This window comes from Acomys minous (assembly GCF_964271855.1).
Source record: "Acomys minous genome assembly, chromosome: 2".
Taxonomy (NCBI): Eukaryota; Metazoa; Chordata; class Mammalia; order Rodentia; family Muridae; genus Acomys; species Acomys minous.
Window position 1 is genome coordinate 135,152,916 of NC_140484.1, and position 16,458 is coordinate 135,169,373.

General features: G+C 38.4%; 2 protein-coding genes across 2 annotated transcripts; one reads left to right on the forward strand and one right to left on the reverse strand.

The window, feature by feature from the left end:
- Window positions 1-5,374: 5,374 nt before the first annotated feature.
- Window positions 5,375-6,325, reverse strand: LOC311578436 (olfactory receptor 51H1-like; the record flags this gene model as incomplete). The annotated part of the gene is made up of 1 exon (XM_084748256.1): window positions 5,375-6,325. One exon carries the CDS (start codon window positions 6,323-6,325, stop codon window positions 5,375-5,377), a length of 951 nt encoding a protein of 316 aa, XP_084604382.1.
- Window positions 6,326-14,933: 8,608 nt separating this feature from the next.
- On the forward strand, window positions 14,934-15,959 carry OR51T1 (olfactory receptor family 51 subfamily T member 1; the record flags this gene model as incomplete). The annotated part of the gene is made up of 1 exon (XM_084753733.1): window positions 14,934-15,959. The coding sequence occupies exon 1, from the start codon at window positions 14,952-14,954 to the stop codon at window positions 15,957-15,959; it is 1,008 nt and encodes a 335-aa protein (XP_084609859.1). The 5' UTR covers window positions 14,934-14,951.
- Between the last annotated feature and the right edge of the window lie 499 nt (window positions 15,960-16,458).

The window sequence follows — 16,458 nt, forward strand, 5'->3', positions numbered from 1 at the left end:
AAAAATCATGTGTAATTCTAATAGGTCTGCTTTTACATATTAATTGTTTTTCATTGCAGCTTTTAAAACTATTCTTTCTTTGTTCTGTGTATTTAGTGTTTTGATTACTATGTGGTGAGGAGACTTTCTTTTCTGGTCCAATCTATTTTGTGTTCTGTATGCTTCTTGTGGTTTAAGAAGCATCTCCTTTTTTAGGTTAAGGAAATTATATTTTATGAGTTTGTTGAAAATATTTTCTTGTTGGGCAGATGAGGCACATGCCTTTAAACTCACCACACAGGAGGCAGAGACAGTCTATCTCTGAGTTTGAGGCTAGCTTAGTCTACAGAGTGAGTTCTAGGACAGCCAGGTCTCCATGGAAAAACCCTATTGAAAAAAAAACCAAAAAATTCATTCCTTGACTTGGCTTTCATTTTTCCCTTCTATTACTATTATTCTTAGATCTGAACTTTTCATTGTGTTACATATTTATTGAATGTTTTGTTCTAGGAGGTTTTTTCTTTATTTGTTTAATGCCAGGAGTTTTTTTAGATTTAATATTTTCTTTGACCAATGTATCCATTTTTTTCCTAATGTCTTCAATGCCTTAAGTTCTCTCTTCCATTTCTATTATTCTGTTGGTGAGGCTTGCCTTTGTGACTCCTAAATTTTTCATTTCCAAATTTTCTTCAGTCTGGGTTTTCTTTTTTGATTCTAATTCCATTTCCAGGTCTTGAAATGTTTTATTCACTTCCTTCCACTGTTTGTGATTCAGCTATATTGGAATACTCAGGGCTTACAGTGGTAGGGTTACTGGACTCTAGTGGAAACATACTATCCTAGCTGATATTGATTGTGGTTTTTATGCTAATGTCTAAGCATCTGAGTTGGGGAGATTGTAATGTTGTGAGCAGGGTATAGTGGTGCACACATATAATCCCAGCTCTCAAAGAGGCAGAGGCAGGTGGATCTCTGTGAGTTCCAGGCTATCTTGGTCTATAAAACAAGTCCAGGACAGCCAAGGCTACACAGAGAAACTCTGTCTCAAAAAAAAAAAAAAAAAAAAAGAAAGAAAGAAAGAAAGAGAAAAAAAAGAGTGCTGGCTGCATGTTGACTGGCAGAAAATTCTTCTGAAGTCTTGATTAATGTGGCCACTTGAAATTCCAAATAAGATTGAAAACTGTATTTAGGAAGGAAGAAAGCAGGGTGTTCCACCAGGTTCTACTTATTGTCCTGGTAATGGGTCAGAGAGTGAAGAGAAACTAAGCAGAAGGTTTGCTGTAGAGCTTGGGATGAGACTGGGAGATTGGACATGGAGGACTGGAGCAGAGGTGAACATCTGCAGTCCTCCTACTTGCTTCCATGGCTGGAGTACCTGTAGGCTCCCAAGGAATGCCTGTTGGAGTCAGAGGCTAGGATACAGCAAGTTGGTGTGGCAGGGAGGATAGACAGTAAGGCTCTGTAGGGATCCACTGGAGATGGGGCCAGGATAGAAGGTGGCCATAGTTGGTTGTCTTCTGCAGAGCTGGGGATGAGAACATGGATTGGAATTGGAGGAGGAAGAACTGAAGTTAGCCTACCCATTTCTCTGGCCATAGTTAGGAATTTGTATTAATTACCACAAAAAATGTTTCTTTGTTGAGGGTTGGGAGAAACAGACAGTAACCTATGGGTATAAAGATAAGAATTTAGCTGACATTTTAGTACTATGTCCATTTACCAGAACAATAGTAATAGGTTCTCTCCTGGGGCCTATGACCAAACAGCCTTGGGATTTTTGTACCAGGTATAGGTTCTGGCCTGTGGTAAATGCTTTAAGTCCAACAAGACTGGTTACTCCCCTAACATTGTGTCACACCACGGTGGTACTATTAGACATATCTTGTCAGCCCAGTCATTATAGCAGTGCATAGTTCACAGCTGAAAAAAATATTATTTATGAATTTGCATGCCTGGTAGTGTGCACACAAAGCCAGTAACCATAGATGAAGTTTTCAGATAAATAAAAGATTCATCTCTCCATGTCCTGTGACTCAAGTAGGTGCTAAATTCAGTAATATGGATTTATTGTCAACTTCTGGAGGGAAACCAAGAGCAGTACCAAAAGCCTGTAATATTTGGGATGTGCCTGAGAGTCCACTGACCAGTTGTAATATATGTAAGCCATACTTGGTCCTGGATTTTTTTATTTGATATTCTATAGTGTCTGGGGAAAGCACTACTCTCCATGTGACAGGATAAGTCTATTTATACCCTCATGCATATGTGTGTGTATGTGTGTATCTGTATATGTATGTTTATATGCACATCTAAGGACACCTCTACAGGAGTAGATCTCCACATGGCATTTTCAAAGGTCCTTATTGTTAGTTATCCTTGCCAGGGCTTCTTCTTACTCTGTCCTTTTATCCTCTATCCAACTCAAACCTGGCTGTTCCATTATTGCCCCTCTTCATAACCATCCCACTCACTTTCTCTTTGCCTTGCATTGGTCCTTTACTAGTTTCTTACCTTTTTTCTGATGCATCTATTGTATTAACAAATAGTAAGACTGGTAATATGCTCAAGATTAGTTTTCTTTTAGACATCTTAATTAAATTACAATTAAATGTATTTTGACCATTGCTTTCTTGGCTTTCCAACTTCCTGTTTCCTAAGAAAACTTTCTCCCTGTGTTTCAGTCACCCTCAAGATTACAAAACAGAATGCTTTATTTTCTTTGTCAGAAGACTAAAGAAGACTGATTTTTCACAAACGTATATGATAAAGACTGACTGAAGAAAGAACCTGGACTTAACTTATAATGTTTGTGTTGTTTGAATGGAGAATGTTTGTACTTTTATATATAGTAAAAACAGTTGCTGAAGTGTCAGAATTATTTCTAAGTTGTATGGCAACTAAAAATAGATGGAAATCAAGTAAAGGCATTTATATAAGAAGGATAAATATAGTGTAAATCACTCTTCTAATTTCAAACACTAGGAAGCAATAATTTGAAAGTTTCACCACAAAGAAATAAATTTTGATTTGATTTAAACATTATATAGCATATAGACACAATTAAAGGTGAGTATATATTAATAAGCCCTACATAATGTATACATAGTACTCACTTTAAAGTTTTCATGATTTTATGGAGCTAAGTGAATGAAAATATTAGAAAGACATGTAAAGAGAAAATGGAGACATGGGAAGGGAGAGAGCAAGATGAAAAGCTAGTATGGAATGTGAACACATAGCCTCATCACATACTGGAAGAAAAGAAGGTAGACAGTGAAAAGCTACCATTAAATTATCATCAAGAATAAATGGAGGGTCCTAGAAACCTACAAGAAGAACATTGTGATGGGTGAATCGGGGCCCCGGGGCATCTGCTCAAACTATTGCACTAACCAAGGACAACACAATAGTAAACATCAAACCCCTACTCTGATCTACCCAATGGATAGGGCATTCTCCACAGTTATGTGAAGAGCAGGGACTGACTTTGTCATGAACTCTGGTGCTCCATATTTGACCACCTTCACTTGGTGGGGAGGCCTGGTGGCACTCAAAGAAAGAATAAGCAGGCTACCAAGACGAGACTTGATAGCCTATGACCATATAGTGGGGGAGCGGCTCCCCTTCAGTCATAGACCTAGGGGAGGGGAAAAGGGTGAAAGCGGAAGGGAGGGAGGAATAGGAGGATACAAGTGATGGGATAACAATTGAGTTGTAATCTGAATAAATTAGCAATTTTTTAAAAAAGTTAAGTGACCAAAAAATACATAAATAAATAAATAGATAGATAGATAAATGGAACTGTAAATACCCAAAGAAATCTGGTTCATATGGTTCAGAGGAAATATTTGAGTTGTTAATTAGAAAGGGGATATGAGCTATGGAAATATTAATGGAAATAAAACCAGATTGCAGAGGCTAGAGAGGGGTCACATGGTTAGCTACAGACAGAGCATGCAGAGGCTTATAGGAGGAATTTTGAGTTTTGATTTTTTGTTTCCTCAGCCCATTGAGGAAAAGAGGCTTAGAAAATAGAAAGATACCTTCGGTCTCTGTGTTTACAGTCTATACATTACAAATGTATTTCCTGAGCAATTGCCTTTTGCTTTCAATTTAGATGCAATTATGATTATGTTGTATGGTTGATAAACTATTAAAGTTGATATTGAATAAAGAAATAATATCTCTAAATATAATTATATTTTATATCTAATAATTTAAAAGTATACACAGACACTATTGTAACACTATATCTCATGCATGGTAACATAAAAATTGTAATTTTTGAAAGATGATATACACCAATACAAATAAAGTCCATTATTTTTCCTCATAAATATAGATTATAATGATTTCTAACTTTCTCTTTGATGCTTGTTTTCCATTTAGATTGCACCAATACTGAGTTCTTGCTTAAAGTAGAATAGTGTTTCATAACCTCCAAACACTTACATTCAAATTCTGCATAAATCAAGAAATGGTCAGATAATTTTTGGTGAAATCTCAAACTCAGTCTTTCAGGATTATCATTAAACCTACTCTGTCTAGTTCATTTTGTCAAGATACTTATTTAAACAGAAATTAGCATAAATACAATCACATATTACATTCTAACGTGTCTACTTTGCATTTAAAATCTTCCACTTGTGCTCAGCATTTCCACTTCCACAAACCTTAGAAGTGGCTTTACTCTGTCAACTTTTATCAAAACCCATAGTTCACAGTAAAATTAGCAACAATATCGCTAAGTCAAAAGAATTTGGCATTATTGTATTAAATATATGAAGGAAAACTAAAGCGGTGGCATTTAAAAGAAATTATATGTATTAGGAATAATGTGTATAATTTAAAGTTTATATAAAGATTGTAATACATAAGTAAGTATCTAGACATAGAGGCAATTTAATTGTTGTGCAGTATTATAACAGGTCTTGCTCTCTACTTCAAAACGTAATGTTTCATACACTCAGGTATTCAGTAGCATTGTGGGAATTATTGAATTATTTTGATGCAACTCTTGTTTAACCAATACATCAAATATTACTTAACATTATAAGAATAAATTCTCAAAGAACTAATAGAAGGGATAAAGAAAACACTCATAAGGATTGTCTTATCTGTAAACTGATAATATATCATTTCTGGTGCTCATGTCTAATTGGTACATCATGAAATTGAATTTGATGTATGACAACAGATATCAAAATGCATGCTCTCTAAAATTTAATACAAGCATAACAAAGTGACGCATTTTATCTTTGCCCATAGCCTTGCTCACTCCTACGTTGTATTGTAATCAGATTTCAGAATTTGATTTTGTCATAGCTGTTGAAAGTGAAAATATGAATCACTCCAGTGTTAACTTAATTTTTATTTTACATGTGATTCCATTTGTCTAGGCTCTGCTTTTTCTCCCCTGGAATACTCGCATGACTCGACCTCTTATCTGTTTATTCTTCACACTGTAGACAATGGGGTTCAGCACAGGGGGAAGGAGAAGGTAGACATTGGCCATGAGCATATGCACAACTGGTGATAAATGTTTCCCAAATCTGTGGATCATGGTGGCACCAATGAAAGGGATATAAAAGAGAAGCACAGCACAGATGTGCGAGAGGCAGGTGTTGAGGGCTTTGAGCCTCTCGGCCCGGGAAGCAATGCCCAGCACTGTCTTCAGGATGAGTACGTAAGAGAAGAGAATGGTGAGAGCATCGAGCCCTAATGTGAGGATGACGACGATGAGGCCATAGAGGCTGTTGACACGGGTGCTGGCACAGGCGAGGCGCATCATATCTTGGTGAAGACAGTATGAGTGAGATAAGACATTAGGACGACAGAAGGGCAGCCGCTTTATAAGAAAGGGCACAGGGAAGACCACACAGACTGCCCGGGCAAAGACAACCAGTCCAATCTTTCCAATAACGCCATGAGTGAGGATGGAAGCATAATGCAGAGGGTCTCGGATCGCCACAAATCTGTCAAAGGCCATGGATAATAAGACTCCAGAATCTACTAATCCAAACACATGGATGAAGAACATCTGTGTCACACATACATCAAACGGAATCTCGGGGGCGTTGAACCAGAAGACACTGAGCATAGTGGGCAAGGTAGACATGGAGAGACTGACATCGGTCAGAGCCAAGATGCAGAGGAAGTAGTACATGGGCTCATGGAGGCTCTGCTCTACCTTGACAACTGCTAGGATGGTGCCATTTCCCAGGAGGGTTAGTGTGTAGAGAAACCCCAGGGGAAAGGCCATCCATGGGTTCTTTTCCGGCATCCCTGGGATGCCTGTCAGAATGAAAACTGGGCGCCCGGCATGTGATCCATTCAAGCTTACCATGACGTTCTCTCCACTGAGATAACTCTCTCAGTTCTTCACCCTCCCAAACTGAAATACAGTCTCATATGAGAGAAGTAGTAAATGGCTTGATGACTGTGTACGTAGAACAACAGAGGGTTTAAAAAAACCGTGTCCGCATGTCTTTTATATTCTGTTGTTTTTATCTTTTACCAAAAGTTCATATGTGATGAGGTGCCTTTTCGGGGGATTTATTTGTTCACCTGTAAAATGCAAATGAGATTAAACATTTCATGTTTACACATTATAAAAAATTAATTTTCTATTCTTTAGACAATTCTCAAGGTGTAAAAGAAAAGAAACATACAACTTCTTATCAGCCTAGACCAGTGAGTTAAAAATAATTTAAAAGCCACTAAACTCAGTTCCACTGTGATGTCCAATTTCATAAGCCTACATCTATACAACCCATGCACATATATTCATATGTATGAATATTTGAATATATACATACAAGCCACCTGTACATATGTTCACTCATTTGCCTTACACTGACTCAAGTGTAATCACAATGAGTTATGTAGACAATGACATTTCATTGGATATAATTGTTCAAATTAACATTTTATCATCATAAATTTAAAAAGTATATGTAATTCGTTTTTATCTTATTTTAATATAGCTAGTAGCATGGTATAAAACTTACCAGTCCATATGCACTCACATGTCAAACATACAAGAATATGTCACCTGAAAAATTCTAACACCATAATTTAGAAACTATTCTTGATACACAGCATGAACCTATTTGCAAACATTTCTATAAAACACAAAGACTACTACAAGATTCTGACTTCCTGAGAGTTAGGAATCTGTGATGTGTGATTCTCTTAATGATCATTTGCATCCACTAAGGTTCTCCTAAAGTGAGTTCTTTATTGTGCAGTCAATGTTAGTTTTTCAAAAGTGTGATATATTCTGTACAAGCGGAAATTTCATTAAAGGCTCTCCAGAGTCCTAGACCATCTTTGCTTTCAAGGTAGCATTGTTCAAACCCTATGTACCTTGCTGGCACAAAACCACACCATTTATTTTTCCCTTTAATATCTTAAATTCATACACATTGACAGGTATGTTGTCTCAGTGTCCATGTATTTGCAATGTTTATTCTGGAAGGAAGTTGAAAGAAATTACTGAAAAAGCAAAGTATGGTGAATGGGTTTTTGGTCAGTATATTTATTTCTGATTTAAAATCAAATTGTCATATGGCTGTTATTTACATAATAGGGAATGGTGGACTGTCATAGACTCATAAAGGAATTTTATCTTTTTGTATTTCAGTTCCATATAATGACTTTGTTGTATGATTTATTTTCTTATACCTACATTGCATCATTGCCAGAACAGCTATTTTCCAGGGCCTTCTTAAAGGTAACTCGTAACTGTAGAGTGAGACAGAGGGCAATGATGCCTGAAATTATTGAAATTTAAAGCTGCCAAAATTTAAACCATTCTACTTAAACAAAGTTAGTTATGAAGACCTACACAAATGTTATAAACAACATATTTATAAGTTGGATGCAAAGTATATAAAGGCTACCGCATTACAATTGTATCATTGTCCTGTGAATAAATCCATAGAGATTAAGAAATTTATGAGTGATATGGCTAATGGTTTCAAGGGAAAAACATGACATAGTGGCACAGATAAATTCTGTATAATATTGAGAGTAAAAAGGAAGACTCTTTGCTGTTTCACTTTGCAGTATAAAGGTACTTTAATTAACAAAGCATAATATTGATGATGTATAAAAATACTTATCACAAAACATGAGAGCTTTCAAAATTCAGTGAAAAAAATATAGTGTCTTATATTAGTACCATATCAGTTGGGAAAAGAACCTATTATGCCACAAATGAACATATATCAATTGTCTTATTTTTATTTTCTTTAACCTCATATTACTATTTCTCCTTCCCTTCCCATCTCTTCTCATCCCTTCCCTTCCCTCCCCTTCCCTTCCCTTCCCCTCCTCTTTCCTCCCTTCCCCTTCCTTCCTTCCTTTCTTCCTTCCTTCTTTCCTTCCTTCCTCCACATGGACATTGAACTCAGGCACTGTGTGTTTTAAAAGCATGTTATCCTACTGACCTCCAACTGAGTCTCACTGACAATTTAAAAATATCTATCTCTGTTCTGCCTATTTCAAGTTGTTTATGTGATGGCTAAAGTATCATGATTAACTTTATACCTTTCAACATAAGAATAACCATTACTAAGAGAGTAGGCCCCATAAAAGGGTAGAGATGGGGTCAAATGAAAAGAAGTCTATTAAATCTATCTGCTTCTGGGTTAACTCACTCATTATGATCATTTCTAGTTCAATCTATTCGTCCACAAATTTTGGAAATTCCTTTTTTTTTAATAGCTGGGTAGTATTCCATAGTGTAAATGTACCTACCACAGTTTCTTTATCCAATTTTCTACTGAGGGACACTTAGGCTGTTTCCATGTTCTGACTATTATGAATAAGGCTGCTATGCTCAAACTATGGCACCAGCCAAGGACTACACATGCAGTAAACATCGAACCCCTACCCATATCTAGCCAATCGACAGGACGTTCTCCATAGGTTGAGTGGAGAGTGGAGACTAACTTTCACACGAATTCTGGTGTCCCATATTTGTCCACGTCCCTTTGATATGGAGGCCTGGTGGCACTCAGAGGAAGGATAGCAGGCTATTAAGAAGAGACTTGATACCCTATGAGCATATACAGGGGGAGGAGGTCCCCCTCAGTCACAGTCATAGGGGAGGGGAGTAAGGGGAAAGCAGGAGGGAGGGAGGAATGGGAGGATACAAGGGATGGGATAACTATTGAGATATAATATGAATGAATTAATAAAATAAAAAAAGAAGTCTATTAAGAACTCAGAGAAATAGGGATATTAGCCAACTTTAAAGCCACTGTGAGGAAATAAAGTATACAGTGTCACGTTAGGGCCCACACATCTATGCCATATCTACTCTTCTTTCTTTCTTTCTTTCTTCTGGAAAAAAGTAAGGTTTGCAAGTTTCTTGCAGCTTTCTCATTCATTTTCCACTACCTTCAGTTTGTGTATCTTTCTCCAACCCATCCTCTCAACATTTCTGTGCTTTGATTTGCAGTCCTTTACCTCTAGGCATTGCCCTCCCAACCCTTCCTCAGTTTCTCTGCTCTGTTCTGTTCCTTCCATCTCAGGTCTCACCAATCTCCGCCCAATGTGGTTGTTCTACCTGGCTCTAGCATCCTACCTGGATCTCACCAGAAGAGGAGGTTCTCTGTCCATTTACTGCCCAGCCAAGTATGCGTGTGCATGGCTCATGGACCTGCATGTCTATAAGGAACCCAGAACACAAGCAATACTGGCATTAAGTGCCCTTGGGACTGTAAACTAGTTAGATGTTCCCAGGAGGCTCCACACACTATCTGGAAGCAAGTTAAAATAATATATTAACATCTCTTTTTTGTTATTCTTTCTTTATAATAGTTTTAAAAAATCTGCTTAATACATATTCATTGGCACAATAATGGAGCTTAATTTAAGCACATTCCATAGTGTGCTGATCAAGTAAGGACTCCTAAGTAGCATTCTTTTATAATTGGTTTGGAGGCTTTAAGCACCTGTCTTCTAGCTTATCGCAAAACAGATAAAATGTTATTTTTGTTATAACCCCCACAGCACCCCACTGTGCTATAGAAGATTAGAATGTATTTTCCTACCTTCCTGCCTTTCCCAGCTTGTAGTCATACCTACTCTGCGTTTAAATTAGCCTCAGTCTATTATAACCACTCTGTATACAATGTTATATGTGGCTATGTTTTCTTGTGTCATCATATATTTATTTCAATATATGTTATAAAGTGTCTTGTATGTAAAGAGTTATAGACAAAAGACAAAAAAATTAACAAGAAATTGCATATGCAAAGAATGGCACATGTGTTGAGCTAGAAGAATATGCATTTCCAGAATTTGGATCTCAATTTCAACCTATGTCTAACAAGCTCTCCGTTTTATTATGCTGGATTCTTACACTGAGCTATGATGCCCTAACCGTGTGCTGTGTGTGTTCCTTTTCTACTGTCCTACGTACTACACAGTAATCAAAATCTTTTCCAGCACAGTGTACTCCATGTGCCCAGTTAGCTCAGCATCCACAGGATGAACTTGTTACACTGAATTTAATGTAATAACCAATGCTAACTACTTCTCCCCTTTATTGAAAATAGTTTTCTTCCCCTAAACAAAATATATCCTGATTACGCTTTCCCCTCCCTGTACCCCTTCCTGTGCCTTCCAGCCTCCACTCTCATCCATGTTCACTCCATTTTGTCTCTTATTAGGAAACAACCAGGCTTCTAAGGGAAAATAAAATAAAATAAACTACATTACAATAAAGCAAAAATAATACATTGTAATAGGACAATACAAACAGAAGGAAAAGAGCCCAAGAAAAAGCATAAGAAACATATAGCTGCAGAGACACACTCACTCCAATCCTCAAGAATCCCACAAAAATGTTAAATTGGAAGCAATGGTATGTACAAAAAGAACCTGTAGGACTACCACTTAACTCACTAGGTTCATTATGAATGCACGTAAAAACATATTTTAAAAGTATAGTGTATTTTCTGTACTTATTAAATATTAAACTACATGCCACCACAAATGGCTTAAAATGTGTATCCCAGTCTAGCTTCAAGCTTGTCATCCTCCTGCCTCTGCCTCCTTCAGCAAATCCATCTATTAATAAGTGGGACATCATGAAACTGAAAAGCTTTTGTTAAACAAAGGCCACTGTCAACAGAACAAAATAACAGCCTACATACTGGGAAAAGATCTTCACAAACCTACATCTCACAAAGGTCTACTATCCTAAATATATATATATATACATACCCTTAGGAAATTAAATACCACCGAACCAAATAATCCAATTAAAAATGGGGGTACATAACTAAACAGAGAATTCTCAACAGAGGAACATCAAATGGCAGAGAAACACCTAAAGAAATGCTGAACTTACTTAGTTATCAAGGAAATGCAAATCAAAATGATTCTGAGACTCCATCTTACACCTACCAGAAAGGCTAAGATCAAATATTCAAGTGACAGCACATGCTGGCAAGGATGTGGAGAAAAGGAAACACTCTTCCATTACTGGTGGGAATGCAAACTTATACAAGCACTTTGGAAACCAATCTGGTGCTTTCTCAGAAAATTGGGAATAGTTCTACTGCAAGACCCAGCCATACTACTTCTGGGCGTATACCTGAAAGATGTTCCAACATACAACAAGGACATTTGCTTAATCTTATTCATGGCAGCTTTACTAGTAATAGCCAGAATCTGGAAACAACCTAGATGTCCCTCAACCCAAGAATGGATAAAGAAACTGTGATACATTTACACAATGGAATACTACTCAACTATTAAAAACAAGGACATCTCAAAATTTGCAGGCAAGTGGATGGAAGTAGAGATAATTATTCTGAATAAGTTAACCCATTTCCATAAAGACATGCATGGTAGATACTCACTTATAAATTGATATTAGCCCAAATAGCTGTCCTCTGAGAGACCGCACCCATCAGGATTGGTATAGATGTTGAGAGTTGCTGCTGGACTCTGGGTGAAATGCTGAGTGGTATGAAAGATTGGGGGTTTGGAAGGACCCAGAGGTTTCAGGACCCCACAAGGAGACCATCAAGCTAGTGGATCTGCTTCTGCTTGTGCAAGCATGCACAAACTGTTGGATCAACTAAGGACAATGTATGCAGTAAACCCAGAGCCCTTCTTCAGATCTAGCCAACGTACAGCTCATTCTCCACAGTTGTGGGGAGAGTGGGCACTGCCTCTGACATGAACTCTGTTGCCCACACTTTCATCACTTCCCCTTGGTGGGGAGGCCTGGTGGCACACTGAGGAAGGGGAAGGAAGCTATCTGGATGAGCCCTGATACGTTGTGGTCATGTGATGGGGTAAAAGGTCCCTTTCTGTCAGAAGTCTAGGGGAGGGGAATAGGGCAAAAGACAGAGGGAGGTTGGTAATGGGAAGATAAAAGCCAAGACATAACATTCAGGATGTAATCTGAATAAATTAGGATAAGCTAAAAGTTTTAAAAAGATGAAAAATTATTAAATTGCTTATACATAGGAGCTAAGTAGAGCAGGTGTGACTCGACTAGTATTGCTTCTCAGGAAGGGTTTCTGTATAAGAGAAAGGAAAGGAGGCTTGTTAGTCCTAATTAATTTCTGACATTTAGGGAGCTTCTTTGGCTGAGAATCTGTTGCCCAGAGCTGAGTGAAGAAAAATGGATGTAGTTATCTGACATAGGCAGGTTGTTTTTGTAGACACCTATTAAGGGCAGCCTCCAGGGCCAGGCCTTTGCTCCTAGCTTTGATTGATGAGGCTTGTTTGAGTCTGAAAGCAGTGTGTTAAGCTGTGTCTGAGATGGTTTCAGGGGACATTTCATATTGATCTCATCAGTCTTGTTTTATCTAGTGTAGTTCAGTAATCAAGATTACTGTTGCCTGGTGACTCTGTGAGACTCTCTATATAGTCCCCTCCTTGGGAACTGTTTTAATCTCTGCTTTGTGAAGAGCATCAAGAGATGTGGCCGGGTAAGTGGAGTGTGTATAAGAGAAAGGATTGAAAGGGTGGATGACTAAAGAGTGAGAGATGGGAGGAGAAAGATGGAAGAAAACTCAGGAAAATCTTGGAGTGTGGTTTATATGATTGAAGAAATAGAGGGGGCATTGTTAGAGCCTCATAATTATTGAGACAAAGAGACAGAGGACAGGTAGACAGAGAAGAAAGAGAAAGTGAGTTTGAATTCTGCAATCAATAGTATTAACCAAATCTTTCTCTTCTTGCAGATCTTATATTACTAGCTAGCACTGAGAAATGTAAGACACACATGCCATATGTTTCAAGAAATGAACACTTCAGCATGAAAGGATGACACTTGCTTGTACAATTCTCAGTGTCATGTGTCATGTCTGCCTTATATTTTACGAATCTAAATTTATGCCCAAAGATTGTGGTCCAAAAAATTATCAGCAAAGGAGAAATTTCAATTTAGCAAGCTCTGGGGTTGTCAAAGTGTGTTGTGCATTGTGGGAAATATGTAACAGAGTGTTGAAAATTGAAAAGTGCCATAAGGTCTGGGAACTGCAGAGGTTGGGCGCTGTCAATGTTGGTGCTGAGGCAGTGATGCAAGTCTTTGAATTACTAAAGAATAGTCCAGTGGCTCTTATCTGAGTCATTGTTTTTTGCTTCTTGTATGGGCTAACCTCCAGCCTGGTTGTTCAGATAGAGAGCACAAATTTCTTCTTTTATGATTAGGAGGACGTGTAGGGAAAATAAGAATTCTTCTAGAATAATGCTCAGAATCTTGATAGGGTTTTTAAAAATGGTATATTGCAGTATGTGAGTTTAAAGTCGCATGATGCATCTCAAAGGGAAGGGCTATCACCAATAGTGCAAAAGTGTAATTAGGAGGAAATACTAGAGTCTAGGTGCTTTAGTAGAGTTTGGAAGCCGCACAGAGGAACAGAAACAGAGGTAGTGAGGTAGTCTTACAAATATGTGTGGTGGGAAAAGGAAGACATTGGAATTATTTCAATATAGGAAGTGAAATAAAGAATTTATGATACTAAAAATAGACTAGGAGAATATGAGAGGCTGAGCCACTATTCTGGTACAAGGATTCATCTGCACAGCAACATCTTAAAACATACTACCAGGGGCATCTTGTGGTGTGTATGGTGTGTATCGTAAGTGCAGTGTGGCTTCTATGTGATTCTCTAGCAGTCTGGAACAATTCAGCCCAGTGACTCAGTGCCAAGCCCTATCAGGTTACAATATGATTAGTGTTATTTCATACTCTACAATTATGTGGTGTGTATATATATATATATATAAGATTTTATTTCAAGCTAGGGCTGGAAAATAAGATGAGAACACTCCTAGGGAGACTAAGAGAAATAATTTATAAAGGGGAAGGGCTCAAATAATCTTATGGCTTTAGGCCACAATATTTGTCTTGGTTGCCTATGCCTTCGGTGAGGAAATATATTATGATGCAAGTCCAAAGCAAAGGAAAATTAATCATTTTGTGAAACTATACAGAGAAAACGAAGAAGGGGCAAGGATCAAAAGGCATCCTTCTATGGCACACCCTCAGCGACTAGCTTCCTTCAAGCAGATCCCATCACCTAAACTTCATATCCTATTAAGCTAAATGGATCATCACATGCAAATTTCAGAGATTTTGTCATTCAATCACTTTTCAAAAGCTCACTTATAAACAATGCTGTACTGGGGACCAAGAGTTTAACACGTGAACTTTTGAAGCTATTTGGAGAGTGAAATGCAAGTGGTGGTTATATCTAGAGAGAGTGGAGGCAAGAAAATAGCACCAGACTCTAGCAAGAATACTCTAAGGTGCTGTAAAAAGTAGATCAGAGGTTTTAATCCCTTTCTATTATGGAGGTTAGGGAGTTCTAAGTACAGAACACAGTAGTGCAATTTGAGAAAGAGGTATAAAGACATTGGGGCTTATGAGAAGGACCTGATGACAGATATTAGTATGACTGCTTCTTTTCAGAGTGTGTCTTCAACTCGCCATGCTGAACTTCAATAACACTACGTCTTCCTCATCCAGCTTCTTTCTTACCGCCTTCCCTGGACTGGAACTTGTGCATGTCTGGATCTCCATTCCTGTGTGTGGTCTCTACACCGTTGCACTCTTTGGAAACAGTATTATCTTGCTTGTCATTATCATTGAACGGAGACTCCATAAGCCAATGTACTATTTTCTCTCCATGCTCTCTGTTGTTGACCTGGGTCTGACCGTCACAACCCTCCCCACAGTCCTTGGCGTCCTTTGGTTCCATGCCCAGGAGATCAGTATCAAAGCATGCCTCATTCAAATGTTCTTCGTGCATAGCTTCTCATTCCTGGAGTCTTCGGTGTTGGTGGCCATGGCCTTCGACCGTTACATCGCCATCTGCAGCCCTCTGAAGTACGCTACTTTCCTCACAGACACAATGAGCTTGGTGATTGGACTGATCATCTGCATAAGACAAGTGGTTTTCATGTTTCCCTCGATTCTGGCTGTGAACAGTGTGTCCTTCCAGGGAGGCCAAGAGCTTTCCCACCCATTTTGCTTCCATCCAGATGTGATCAAATTCACGTACACCAACCCCTGGATCAGCAGCTTCTGGGGAATGTTTCTCCAGCTCTACCTGAACGGCACCGATTTGTTGTTCATTCTTTTCTCCTATGTCCTGATCCTTCGTACCGTTCTGAGCATTGTGGCCCCTCAAAAGCAACAGAAAGCTCTTAGCACATGTGTCTGTCACATCTGTGCTGTGACCATTTTCTACGTGCCAATGATCACCCTGTCTTTGGCACACCGTCTCTTCAGTTCTACACCCAGGGTGATATGCAGTATTTTGGCCAATATGTATTTGCTCTTGCCTCCTGTTCTCAATCCAATTATTTACAGCTTGAAGACCAAGGCCATTCGCCAGGCCATATTCCAGCTGTTCCGGCTCAAGGGTTCAAGGGGCTACGGTATGAGGAACCTCAGAGAAGGGTGGGATAGAAGGAGTCGATTTTCTAGTACATGAGTTATGGATTAAGGGGAAGATAATTGGTTAGTGTTATCCCCAGGCCTGATAGTTAATAACAAAATTCCAACTTGATCACAGGAGAGAGAAGGACCACATGTCTTTGAGTATATGAGGGCTTTTAAAGACATATTTCAAAGCCATTTTGTGAGCAAATGTGTAAAATGATGATTCCACTTATATGGAATCTCATATGCAAAATAATACTTTCCCAGTCAGTGAGACGGCTCCATAGGTAGATGCACCTGCTGTTAAGCCCCAGTCAGTGAGATGGCTGCATAGGTAGATGCACCTGCTGTTAAGCCCAAATACCTGGGGTTTATTCCCTGGGCCTATCCCAGGGAGGAGAGAACTGACTTCCATTAATTGCCCTCTTATCTGCCTATATATACCATGGCACATATGTACACATATGAAAACATACATATGTACACATACACAACAAGCAAACAAAAAACAAACAACCCTGAAAATCCTTCCTATAGGACTACTAGCTCAC